Source organism: Anolis sagrei, chromosome 1 (genome assembly GCF_037176765.1).
Source record: "Anolis sagrei isolate rAnoSag1 chromosome 1, rAnoSag1.mat, whole genome shotgun sequence".
Lineage (NCBI taxonomy): Eukaryota > Metazoa > Chordata > Lepidosauria > Squamata > Dactyloidae > Anolis > Anolis sagrei.
In genome coordinates this window covers 236,999,544-237,013,108 of record NC_090021.1, presented here as the reverse complement: position 1 = coordinate 237,013,108, position 13,565 = coordinate 236,999,544, and the positions used below count along the sequence as shown (strand labels likewise).

Sequence of the window (13,565 nt, the reverse complement as noted above, 5' to 3'; positions counted from 1 at the left end):
ATTAGGAATTTCTGCATGACTCTAATACATTCATTTAAGACAGTATTTTTTATTTTCACTTGCCTTTGATTAGGAGTCTAAATATGTGAAGATGTAAAAATGAAAAGAAGAGGGAGTGGAATAAAGACACATGGGAGCAGATGAGAATGGATGCAACAGTTATATCTACAGTATACAGAAAAAAGACCATACCGTGGACAGAGAGCTACTGGGATGCCCGGACCTCTGTGCCGAAAGAGAGCCAGAAGGCAACTTGTAGGCACAGCAAAAGAACTATGAGGCAACAGGAAGGCAGAGGAGGAGAAGGGTAGAAATGGAAGGACATCTCCACAAGAAACCGGAAAGAAAGAAAATTGAGATGAGGACAAATACAAAGAGAGGGAGTTGGGGAGAAAAGTAGTGGAGAAACAAGAAAGGCAAATGGAGGAGGGAAGAGAAAGGGAAAGATCCATCAGTTGCTTAATAAAGCGTATTACAAAAATAAAATGTACTGTGTACAACTTATGGAAGTAAAGCTCTTCATGTGTTTTATTATTTACTACAAAATGATAAAAATCTATTAACTGCCTAGAATATGAGACAGAAATGAACCACTACTCCCAAATATCTTAAGACCTACACAAAATGATGACAGAACTACAAATCCCATACAGTCGTAAAAGGTCTGTTGGAAAAATCAGTTTGAAATCTACTTTTATGTCATAATAATGGGGAACTCTTGCTATTTCACCCTAGGACCTAATTTCCAAGAAATAATTTGTATATATTTTGACCAGTTTCACTGATTTGCAATAAAATGTCTACTGGAAAGTGTTCTTTCCCACTACTGAGTCAACTGTCCCAAATAATCAAGTTGTTTTAGAGATTCCTTCAGACTCCCCTGAACCAAATCATACATTTGCTTTTTAAAGTATTTCTTCCTTGTACTAATCTTCCTTGACTCTTGTATATATTTATTACTAAGGAAATAAACAGAAACACACTGCCCTCTAAGGCATGCAACTGAAGGTGTCAATACATACCCCTCTATATCTACCAAGTCCTCCTCATTGCGGTAGCTTAGCACATAAAGGGTAGACATGGACACCACACTGAGAAAGAAATGGGGAAAAAACATAAATGAGAACAATGCTGATCCTCAGTGTTCCAGGAAGAAGAGAAACTTTCTCCAACTAGGCAAGCACTTGCGTATAGGAGCAACTCAAGCCCAGTGAAATCTTTTTTATGATGTTTACAGAGAAATCTGAAGAATCATCAACTAATAAAAATCAGATGTGCAATTTTATTTAGTTATAAGATTACTTTAGTATTTCTAACTGGGGAGAAGGAAAACATTAGCCAGCATCCTGTAGAGTGCAAAACTTCAGAAATGTCTGGCTATGTCTATGTAGCCATATGCGGAACAATAGCATCATCCAATAATGCTCACTAAGATCTCCCAGAGGACTCAGCATATGATGTAATTATTTAATATCTGGCTTTGGGAATATAGCCAGAGACATCTCCAATCCTCCACCTGCTTTCCATGAGGTTTGGGATGACTATTGGGACTGAGGGCTTCAGCAGCTCTGTAACATATCCAGAGGGACACTTTGCTTAATGGAAAGGGAGGAAGGGAATGCCAACTTCAGCACTGACTCAAAAAGGACACACACAGGTATAGATCTCACCCATGCCTGCATAACCTACAAACAGGATGCCAGTCATTGTAAGCCAGTCATTGCATCTCAACCCGGGAACAAGGACAAGATATAATATAAAAACCCCAAAATGAACAACTCCAGGAAAAGTTCCAATGAGATAGAGCAGTTACAACATTGATGGCCTATAAAAAAGCCCAAATTCATAAAATGTTGGGTGATTCAACAGCCCTATTTTGTTCTCATTTAAGGACTATAACTGAAGAGAGAGAAAATTCTACAGTCAATTCAATGATTAGCAACCAGTAATGAACTGGCTTCTTCTCCTCTGGTCCTTGCAAATAATATATGCATTGTTACATGCAACTTAATTGTAGAGACACTATTGTAGTGTCTCTAGATGTGTAATAAGAGCTACAACATGACAAAAGCATAGTGCTGTAAAAAGCAGGCTTTCAACTGGTTTTCAGAAGCAATGCTCTGTCTTAAACAAACAAGACTTGCCCATTCATTCACAGACCAGGAGGCCAGCTTCTCTCAAAAGTAAAATCCTGTGAAATATATTAGCCTTCATGCTGTGAAAATACAGCCTGAATGTGTAGAAACTCACCTGAAAGCCATGATGATCACCAAGGCAATGATGGTACCCTGAAGGAACCTTTGGCTGATACAAGCTTGATCTGTGACAACAGACGGGGTCTACAAAAGACACATAGAGAATGGAAAACATCAGAGGACTGCTTGACAGATTTATCTTTCTATTCCAGCACATATGTGATAGCACGTTGTAGTGCAATTTTCCCCCTTAAATTGCTTTATTTTCTTCCCATGAAACTAGAAAATGTGAGCTAGACACCGCTATACCACAACTTGCAGAGCTACTATAAATATTGCACAACAGTGAGTTGCTAAGGGATTGGACTGTAAGAACTGTATTTGGGGAGGAAAACAGAATAAAATAGAGGCAGTAAAGAGAAGAAGACGGCAGCTTATCTCTGGAACAAAAAACTGCTGAATGAAATAGGAAGGTTAAGTGTCACATCAGACCAAAGATCTGAAATTATAGAAACCATCAAATATACTAAAGCTCTTCTCAGTTTACAATACACCATCAGTCATAACTATTAGGCCTGGGCGGTTTCGTTCGTTAATTTTGTAATTCGTTAAATATTCGTTAATTTTAGCAATTACAAAACGATTACAAAACTTATTTTTAAACCCGGAAGTGTTTTTAAATATCGAAATGGCATGCGCCAAATATTTTTGTATTTCCGTCCATTTCGGAAATACGTAAGATGGCTAGATGCTTGCTGGGAGCTCTCCTCTCTCTCCTCTCCTTAGCCAGTCAGAGCCTGAAAGAGGAGGAGGAGGAGGAGGAGGAGAGGGCGGGGAAGGCGCCGGCTGAGCAAGCGAGCGAGAGGGCGAGCGACCCTCAGCGGGAAGGCGGCCCGTCCCTCCTTCCTCACCTTTGCGGTGGGTGTGCTTCGTTCTCCCAATTCCGCACTGAAACCTTAGCGGAGGGCTGGGCTAGATGGCCTTTGGGGAGCCCTTCTCCCAATTTCGCATTGAGACCATAGCAGAGGGCAGGACTAGATGGCCTTTGGGAAGCCCCTTCTCCCAATTCCGCACTGAAACCTTAGCTTCGGAGGAGCCGGGCCCGACTCAGCGGCAGCGCTTGAGGGCCCGCCAGAGTGAGTGCCTGCCTTCCCTCCTTAATAATAATTTCTCCTCCCTATTCTACTAAATTAATAATTAAATTAAAAAAATATTGAAAAAATATTGAAAAAAAAGGGCGCCATCTTTACAAAATGTTTTGTAAATATTAACGAAATTTCGTAAATACCGAACTTTTTTAAGGGAAAATTTTGTAATTATTTTAAATATTGAAACAAAAAAAAACCCCAAATACAAATCGATTTTAGAAACAAATTTTTGCGTTGTTACTAGGCCTGGGTAACAACGGAAAAATTTGTTTCTAAAATTGATTTGTATTTGGGGGTTTTTTTTGTTTCGATATTTAAAATAATTACAAATTTTTCCTTTTAAAAAGTTCGATATTTACGAAATTTCGTAAATGGTAAAAAAATTAACGAATCGATTTCCGAAACAATAACGAATCGATTCGTTAATGGCGGGCGCGACCGCGAAATACGCTAAAAAACCTCCAAAACCTTCTGAAGCTTCCCTCTCCCTCTGTTGTTGACTGTTGGTGTGATATTATAATTTTTTTTCACTAATTAAACCATAAAACTGGCCCAGACATGCGGAAATAATAACGAAACGACCTCAAAACAATAACGAAACGAATACAATATCGAAATACGAAGCATTTACAAAACGTTTTTGAAAATTCGTTTTTTTAATAATTGCTCCAGAATGGTTCGTTATCGTTTTGTAATTGAAAAAATTAACGAATTATTAACGAATTACGAATTAACGAAACGAAACCGCCCAGCCCTAGTTGTTACCCAGGCCTAATAACTATATTTATCAATGACATTCTGTCTAGTTGTTAGAGCATTTCCAACATGTAATGGTATTCTTTGCTTTCACTTGCACATCTCCATTGGGTACAGCATGGGGCAGCAGACTGTAAGCTTAGATTATCTACTTTGGTTTCTGCTATAACCAGAACCAAAATAAGAACACTAGCAGTTCAGGAGGCAACAAATTTGTGATCAACAGAAAGGAAATCTGTGACTGCATGCCCAGTCCAGAAATCTGTTTTCCATATTAGAACTCAACTTTTAGTTCTCACATGGACAGATCTGCTTCTGGTTTCCTTTCAAGTTTTTGTTACTTCAGCATCCACATTTGTGTAGATGAGCTTTATTCCAGGTGTTAACAATTGCTAAACTATTAGAATCTAGCAGTCGGTCACAATTTATCTTCGATCAACCTCTAATGAATAACATAACAGGAAATCTGTTCTGCGATCTGAAACACAGCATGTAGAATAAATAATGCAATCTCATGAGCACGTGCCAGGGCTATTTAAAAAATATCCATGGTCAATCACACAACTATAATTCATACCCATCTTACACATGTCTTACCTTGCTGGCCATTTTTGGGGGTCTTTTCTTGTGTGGCATGCTTCCAGCACGGCTGAACTGACTTCCTGCTTGACTGTAGGAAATGGAAAGTAAGACTGAATCCAGACCAGCACTCATATGATCTTTCAGTTCATTTCATTTTTGCTTCTCAGTTCTAGTCATAGCCCCCTTTCACAATAGAAATTTATAGCCCTATGATTCAACTAAATGCCACAGAGGTATCCTAAGGGATTCTTGGACTTCTTGTGTTTAATGGCACTAGAAGTCTCTGGCTACAAAGTCAAAATGCCTCTCCCTAGACTGCAAATCTCCTGAAAATATGATGCTGTCATGACAGTTAAAATGGAATCGTAGTACTATAATTATGGAGCATAAAAGGACTTTCAGTCAAATAAAAAGTGGTGCACAGAAGTGCTTGGAAAAGCTAGTTCTGAGGCCATACTATTTGGAGTATCCTGATAGATACAAGTTTTACAAGTTACTTCTCCAAGTTTTGCTCAATAGGTACAAAAAATAGCTGCCCGTTTGGAGAGGGAAAGGGAGGACCATGGCCATAAGTGAAAGTTACACATAACAAGCTTTTCCAGCCTGGTGCCTTCCAGGTGTGTGGAACCACAACTTTCACCTTCCTCAACTAAGTGGTCATGCTAAGGGTGAAAAGGGCTATAGTTAAACACATGTGGAGCACACCAAATTGATGACAGCTTGTCTAGAGCAGTGTTTCTAAAACTGTGCTCCTCCGGGCATTTTGGACTTCAGATCCCAGAAATCCCAGCTATCTTACCAGCTGTTAGGAATTGTGGGAACTGACATCCAAAACAACTGGAGGAGCACACTTTGAGAAACTCCCGTTTAGAGTAATCAGTGTCACCACTTGTCTCTTTGCAGGAAAACCTCTGGAGTGAAATAAAGAACAATAGCCACCACCTGAATGCAATGGTGTTTATACCACCTCCCTTATATACGGAATGTTGTAAAGTATGTTTTCAGTATTGAGTTTTGGCTAAAATCTTTAGATGATATTATATTAGTTAATGGGAAAATGTCTGTTTGTGCCAAAAGATGAAAAATGAGGAAAGAGCTGCAGGGAGAAAGGCTGAGGAAGAAAATCAATGTATGAAAATTAGCTTACAGAGATAGACAATGATCCATGTTCTAGGTTAGCTGGAGATATTTTTTTCTCCCCTGGCTGCTGTGCGCTGGTGAGGCTGCACAGTGTTCATTAGCCTAAATTTTTGTAATTAATAGTACTCTAAATCAATCTCAGGTGTGTGAAGTTAATTTTGGATTATTGCCATTTATCAATTTTGCTTTTGCTAGTCTTCTTTGTACATTTTAAATGGGGATGTGAAGATGCAGATTTATACCAAGATGCTTCTTCAGGGAACTGAGATAAACGATCTGTCTAAAGATCTGATTCTTAGAGTGGCAGAAGTATGTTCTCCTTGATCATAACCCTGCTGTAATACGTGACACATCTGTTCCACTTCTGTGTTCAAATGCCTAAAATGCAGCAACACTTCATAAAAGACTGTAATTGGGCTATCGTCATAAATTGAATGGAAGGATGGAAAGTAGTTTACGCTTCCCTTTTGGGGGCTGGGGGGGGGAGTCATTACAATTTAATAAACATGTGGGACTACTCACAGCTCCTTTAAATTATTGTGATTATGGTGATGATTTCAATGTTGTTTTCTAGAGAAATTTTTGTTTTATTATTATTATTCTAATGATTATTTTTACCAGAAAGGCAGGTTAAAATCTAACGAAGTTAGGTTTTCTCTTCTATTAATGCAATCCTGGTAATATGTTCCACTGTCTTCAGGGTAGTTTATTCCTAGTTAAGCGTATACAGGACTGCAGCTTAACTGTGCGAGACAGCTAAATCTTCCAACAGCTCACTTGCTCGTCCATCCAAAGTAATGACTCCATGAAGACAATAATAGTGTTAAAATCTATGTGTGAGTCTGTTTTTTTGAAAAAAAAATCTCTATAATACCTGAATGCTCCAGAGCTTACAGTTGATTTCATACTGTCCAGTCGTTTGAGCTTGGCCAGCTTGTGACTCCAGCGCTCCAGCTCATCAATCCGGTTTTCCAGGTTGTCCGTCAGTTTGCAAAGTTCCTTCACCGCCCCAACGTTTTCCATAAAAATACGCTCCTGTCATTAGAAAAAACAGAAGTTTGTCCTCACATATTTGATGTGCTCAAACTCATTCTCGGTGCCCTTATTGATTCTTTAATTTTATTGTGAAAAACATGATCTTGTATGGACTTTCATGTCAGAGAGATTTCTAGTTTCATCAAAAAGAAAACTTGATCTTTCCATGTAGGAGCTCTTGCAGAGATTTCTTCAACAAGCAAAAACAATAATAGCAAAACCAAGCTGAAGGGATATATAATGGCACAAACGTACCAGAAACTGGCCTTAAAACAGAAAGGTACAGAAGCACATTCTTTAGAAAGGTGGTGAAAGTCTAAATGTTTGTAATATTTTTTTTACCTCACATGCTTTCTTGGCAGGCCCTGATCCTTTTCACTCCAGATTTGAAAAAACCATATTCTTATCTCTGGCTACTGACTAGATACAGTAGCTGTGGATCTCTTTGTTCAGTGCAGGAGACAACCAGTGTAAAACAGAGATAAGAAGTCATCCAATAACTTCAGTTCCTGGCACTTTTAAATACCTTAACATTTTTGAGAGTATATTTAAACTCTGAACATATGTGAATACAGTAAAACTATGCTTTGCATGCTCGAAAAATGTTGGTTGCACTATGGTTCACCACACATTTAGAATGGAGTTGTAATTTGAAATCTATAGTAAAGGGATATTTTTAAATAGATGCACATAGCATCTATTAGAGAGTGTTTTGAATATTGTCCCACCCCGGGGGTGGGGGGTGGGGTGGATGGGGATAATATCATAGAATCAAAGAGTTGGAAGAGACCTCGTGGGCTATCCAGTCCAACTCCCTGCCAAGAAGCAGGAAAATCACATTTAAAGCATTCCTGACAGATGGCCATCCTGCCTCTGTTTAAAAGCCTTCAAAGAAGGTGCCTGCACCACACTAAAGAAGAAGCATATATCTATAAATAGGTAATAATGGTATATGTTTCCATCCACTTCAATCTGTCCTTGGCACATCCCCCAATGAGGAAATGCCTATGACGCCTTTCTCAGATGGGAATTTCACTGTTGAGCAATTTCCAACTCATGACTTACACTGAGAAGGAATTGATATTTTTCCCCAAACACCCATTCTGACCAACCTTCTTCCAGTACATTTGTATCTTGCTTCTTCTTTATATTCCACTCACCTTATTCACCACTAGGAAATTCTCTATGGTCTTCCCACTGCTAAAAACCATATCTCCAGAATCTTTCACTGCTTCTGGAAGAATCTCTCTCACCTCCTGAGCAATGACACCTGCACAGAATTTTGTTCAATTTTTTAAACTTTATTAACATGTTATAATTGCCTTGTTACACTATCTATTCCCAGATGTACACATGCCCCCCACTGCCCAACATCCTTCATATATCATTATGAAAATACAGCTCTGTCAGTTCTATGACTTCTACTTATTCCAATTCATCCACTGTATATATGGTAATTATTATAATATATTTTCTAATTGTCCATCCACAATCTTTCTTGGTCATTTGAATTCCCCCTTATTTTTTACACATGAAGTTAATATCTACATAGTTTCCATGTACTATCAAATAGATCTTTTTTACTTCACCTGCACAGAAATGACAACATACACTACACACAAAATATCACTGCTTTCTTTGAGGTCCACAACATATTTAACTAGGTACTCTCTAGGATGATCCACAACTAAGTTTTGCAAACCAACCATCATATTTTAGATACTGCTCCTTTCAGCAGCTCTTTGGAGTGTGAAACTTATTATTTTTTACTTTTTGAATTCAAGGACAGACAATGGGAAAGCTTTCCAGAAAAATGAATTTTGTGCATCAAAACATCGTTTCTTTATCAGAAAGTTTCATGCTAAGCCTCAAGATGAATGAAAGCCATAATTTAACTCTTGTAATCTATGTTGTAAACATGATTACATGATCCACATATTTCAGTTTTAAATGGGCCCATGCCCCAAAATATTGCATTTTGTTCAAAGGGAAAAACTTTCCAACCTTCAAATAGGGAAACCTATAAGAATAAGGAACACATGCCAATCAGATAATGGATGAGCTTTCCAACCCTTAAATAAAGGACATCCTTATACAAAGAGACACCTGACAAAACCTAGTAGTATACCTGCAGCAAAGACATCTCATATATAATAGCACATCCTCCCTGAATGAAGGCTGATTAACTTGATTTTCTGTCACATGAGCAAAAGCAAAATGTTTAAGTGGTGTAGCACAAAAGGACAGGAGAACATAAAGTCTGTTTGGTCACACATATACTGAACTCAACTAATCAGGGTTAAAGTGCAGACTAACAAGGAAGGACAAGGCGAGCATACCTGTTTCAAAAGTGTTCTCCAGGCCCACAGTGGCAGCAAACTCTGGCTTGTAATTATAGTGCACCAATCGCATCTTGGATATCCTCTTCAGCTGCTCTGTGGTGTCCACCTGAAACCATAAAAAAGAAGAGTGATTCCATCTGCGACCGAGAACAAGTGACTAGACATGGTCTAACTTATATGCTGGTCTTGTCTTAAGGAACAGCACAGTTACTTCTTTAAAACTACAGCTATATCGAGATAGTAGCTGAATGACCTTCTGTGTGTGCCCTGAAGCCCCCCAGAAAATTTTGGAATGCTTTCACTTGGCAAATCCTACTTTTGCCAGCCAAAAATCCTGCATAAGTAAGCCTTTGTGTTTAAATCTAATTGTGGATCATGACTACAGTAGAACTTATGGAATTTACATAACTGCTGATTGCCAAGTTTATTATTATTAAATATATGTATTATTAGTAATGTAATATATATCCCGCCTTTCTTCTTACACTGGACTCCAAATGGCTTACAAGTCCTAAAGTTTAGCCTACAGGTAGGAGATGCTATCCAAAATAGAGCCCGGTATTTAAAACAAAAAACTAAGTGGTTCATGGCAATGTATCTAATTATGAAATAGGATGGTTTTGACCTTTTCTTTCTATGTGGGCTGACATCTCTTAAAAATCAAAAGGCATGCCCATTTTATTCTTTGTGGGCACAATATATGGAATCTCGTTACCAAGCTCCAGCCTTAGTCCCAATTTATTTTCATTTTGAGAAAGGCAGACATCTTGGAAATGTCAGGAGAAGAGGAAACAGTCTGACCCATTATGAACCACATCATGAAACATGATCCAAAAATTAAAGGCTTTGAATAAAACCAACCATCTTGCCACCAGAAGCCAGGGCAAGCAACTGTGGAAGACTGCTGCTTGCAAGAAAAGTTGGGGAAGTTACTATTTAGACTACAACTTTCAGAATCTCCCAGTTCAAGAGAGCATGAGAGCAAGTGGCCAGACTGTTTGAGAGATTGAGGGTGCGGTCCAAAAAGCAACTTTTCCCATCCCTGCTTTCATGCCCTAAATCCAAGACACATGGAGGCAATAGGAGTATCCATTTCTGAAAGTCTCCCAATATGAGCCTACTGAGTCTTAAGATCCTTGGGGAGGGCTTTCTTTTCCCCACAACCATCAAAGGCATGCTGGGTGGTTGCTCCTGGGCGACTCTCCCCACTCTGTTCTCCTTCTGCTGGCAGATAAGACAGCACTTGTATTTGAATAGGCATTTATAACAGAATATCTATAACAGGAGTAATACCTTTTCATGGGATATGTGTGCACTGTTCTTCTACTGTGACTGTAATAGTTTTAGATTATTTTACAGTGTTCAAAACTTTATTGTTGTGTGCCTTCAAAGTGTCTTTGATGTATGGTGACCCCAGGCCTACCACTGAGTTTTCTTGCAAGATTTGTTACTACTGATGTCAAAACATGCTTATTTATTTAACTGTTGTTTAACCTTCCAGCATTAGCCTTCTAGTCATATCCTGTATTAATTCATGCCTAGAGACCCATGCTTGGAAAATGGCGAGGTATAATTTAAACAACTGAATAAATAAAGTAGCATCTCAACATAAAGACATTTGGTCTAATCCATCAGCTTTTTGTGCCCTTCTCTTCTTAACTGGATTTCATGGCTGTCTTCATGGAAATGTCTTGTTTTTTAAAAAAGTTTTTTATTGTGTTATACGTAACAGTCTTAACAGTTACACATATATTGTATGGTACATATTCCACTTTAATTCAACAGGCTGTTGACATTAGGTCTTCTTATATACACCCTTTAAAAATAAATTAACATTTAACTACTTTTTAATATTAAAGCCACCCGTGTTGCCCATCTCCCCTCACCATATATTTATTCTATACTATTATCTTTAACCATGCACACAATTTTCCTAATTTCTATAAGATGCTTATTTTGACTTCCCCTTTTTAAACCCATTCTACACATGTCATTTAGTTTATTTTCTTGAATATCATCCTTCGTTATGCTTGTTATAATTTGAAATTGATCATATGGTTATTTTAATTTTCCATTATCCATTTTTTTTGTCTTTCCACCCTCATGCAATGACCGCTTATCCTGCCTGAATCATACTTCTGAAAAATTCTTGTTCTCTTGCTTTGATTCTGGTGTCACCCATTACTCTCATTAATAGCATATCTAAATTTACCTGTAATGGAACTTTAAATATTTTCTCAATATTTTTCTTTTCTCAGAAGGGAATTACCTTTGGGCATTCCCACAATATGTGTGAATACCATCTCTCTCTCTCTCTCTCTCTCTCTCTCCCCCCCCCCCCCCCACAATGGCAACACATTGGTCTTAATCCCTTTGTCATGTATGATAATTGGACCAGGGTCCTGTACCATTTTAGTATAATCTTTCTTTCAAATTCTTTATACTTCTCCATTTTAATTTTCTTAATCCCCTGCATTATATTCTGTACTGTTTGATTCATGAGTGGGCCTTCCTTCTGCCACATGTTCTATATTCTTCTTACCATGTACTCATTTATCCTTAATCATCAATTTATACATTATTCATGAAAATTCCTTGCTGATGTAGCTACATTGTCTTTCACTTCTTTCTGTCTTGCTTCTTTGTCTTGGAAGGGGGGGGGGGGTCCTGCTTTTTTCTCAATCTTTATATGGAATTTGGTTCAAGAACTACAGAAGGAATTGTTAATTTCAAATCACACTTGCCTCCAACAGACAAGAGTTCTTTCTCCCACCCTGGACATTCCACAGATATATAAACCCCACTTGTCTAGTTTCCAACAGACCTCACAATCTCTGAGGATGCCTGCCACAGATGTGGAAGAAACATCAGGAGAGAATGCTTCTGGAACATGGTCATACAGACACACAGCAACCCAATTTCAGATCAGATAGCCTTCTTTAATATTGCTTGTGATTTCTCTGAATTTTGAGCTTCTGAAATCTGTAAGCAGGACATCTGCTACTCCATGGACTATACTGTGTTTATCAGAGAGATTGGTCTGTTTCTAACATGGTATTCTCAGTTTGGCTAGTAAGAAGTAGTAACTATATCCAAAGAAAATCCACCATTTTCATGAAATAGTTCAGTTTACAGAGATAAACTTCCTGTATGGCAGGGGGTTGGACTAGATGGCCCATCTAGTCCAACTATTATTCTATGAAACTGGAGTGCTGTTGTTTGAATTTCCAAAGTGGAACTCCTGCAGTGCTGAGCTCTTACCTCCTGGATGTCATCCTTTACTCGGACGTCCGATGGATGCATAAGAGATCCCATGACTTTCACATTGCCGTGGACAACCAAGGCTTCATCAGGGCGGTCAGTGTTGATGCCAACTCGGCCGTGGTGAAAGACAGTGTCAGGGAGCTGAGCACGCTGCCAAAGAACATCGCTGTCACTCTCAAACTGACCTGGATTAGAGGCCTGCAAAAGAAAGAGAAGGAAGTCCATAGGAAACAATCATTGTAAAGAGAAACTAAGATCTGAGAAGGAAAGATAAGATTAAATGCAAGGTGGAGCTACCTCCTACTCCAGAAGGAGCATGGGTGGTGGTGGTGGTTCACATAGATGTTGATTAAGCTGCATAATTTTAAAAAATATTGTCCACTGAGTAACATCAAGCCAGTGGATCCAATATATCAGAGTAGTTAAAACTGACTCGAGTACCTTTACTAGCCTAGTGAATGTCTTTGCAAGTAAACAGCATATTAGACAGCTACGGGTGGATTTAGTTACCTTCGCTATATGTTTATGTAGCAAGTTACAGAGTTGGATTACATAGTATTATGGGAATCCCTGTTTTTGATTACTCACATGGATAAGAACATACTGTTCTCTGCCCATGTTAGGAGCTGATGATACAACCTCTGTCAAAACCAGCTCTGCATTTGAACTACACTTTTGTTCTGACACTAAGCTGTTTATGATATGGGAAAAGCTGTCTGAATCAGCTTTCCAACTAAGGACAAGGGATCAGCTTGCATCTAGAATTCCAGTGAAATAGACATGCTTTCCCAGCCCTTCCCTCCCTTGTGTTATGTTGTATTTCCCATTTCAGTGCAGATGTGAGTTCAATAAACCCCCTTACAAAATAAACCCGCAGAGGACTGTTAAGGAAGACTTAGGTGCAGTTCCCAAGATAATAGTAAGCTAAGATATCACAAAGACCTGGGCACAACAAGCCCCCCTCCCATGTATTTCCCTTATTTAAATAATCATGCTCTTCTCCATTTCTTCACTTGGCCTGTACCCTCATAGTAAAATTAATTCCAAGAATCATAGAATTATGTCCAACCCCCTGCCAAGAAGCAGGAAAACTGCATTCAAAG

The 13,565-nt window shown here is 38.6% G+C and overlaps 1 protein-coding gene across 6 annotated transcripts in view; it reads right to left on the bottom strand.

Annotated features, from left to right (window-relative positions):
- Positions 1–13,565, bottom strand: part of MYRF (myelin regulatory factor) — a 113,288-nt gene that overhangs the window by 18,802 nt on the left and 80,921 nt on the right. For 4 of the 6 annotated variants that reach the window (XM_060770690.2, XM_060770708.2, XM_060770697.2 and 1 more), the window contains 8 exons: positions 12,460–12,660; positions 9,196–9,304; positions 8,017–8,126; positions 6,696–6,856; positions 4,697–4,769; positions 2,251–2,339; positions 1,023–1,091; positions 193–273 (listed from right to left, as the gene is read on the bottom strand). In XM_060770690.2, the coding sequence (XP_060626673.2) occupies positions 193–273; positions 1,023–1,091; positions 2,251–2,339; positions 4,697–4,769; positions 6,696–6,856; positions 8,017–8,126; positions 9,196–9,304; positions 12,460–12,660 (893 nt within the window). The remainder of the gene's footprint in view (positions 1–192; positions 274–1,022; positions 1,092–2,250; positions 2,340–4,696; positions 4,770–6,695; positions 6,857–8,016; positions 8,127–9,195; positions 9,305–12,459; positions 12,661–13,565) is intronic. The other 2 variants (XM_060770717.2, XM_060770725.2) reach the window with 1 other exon arrangement.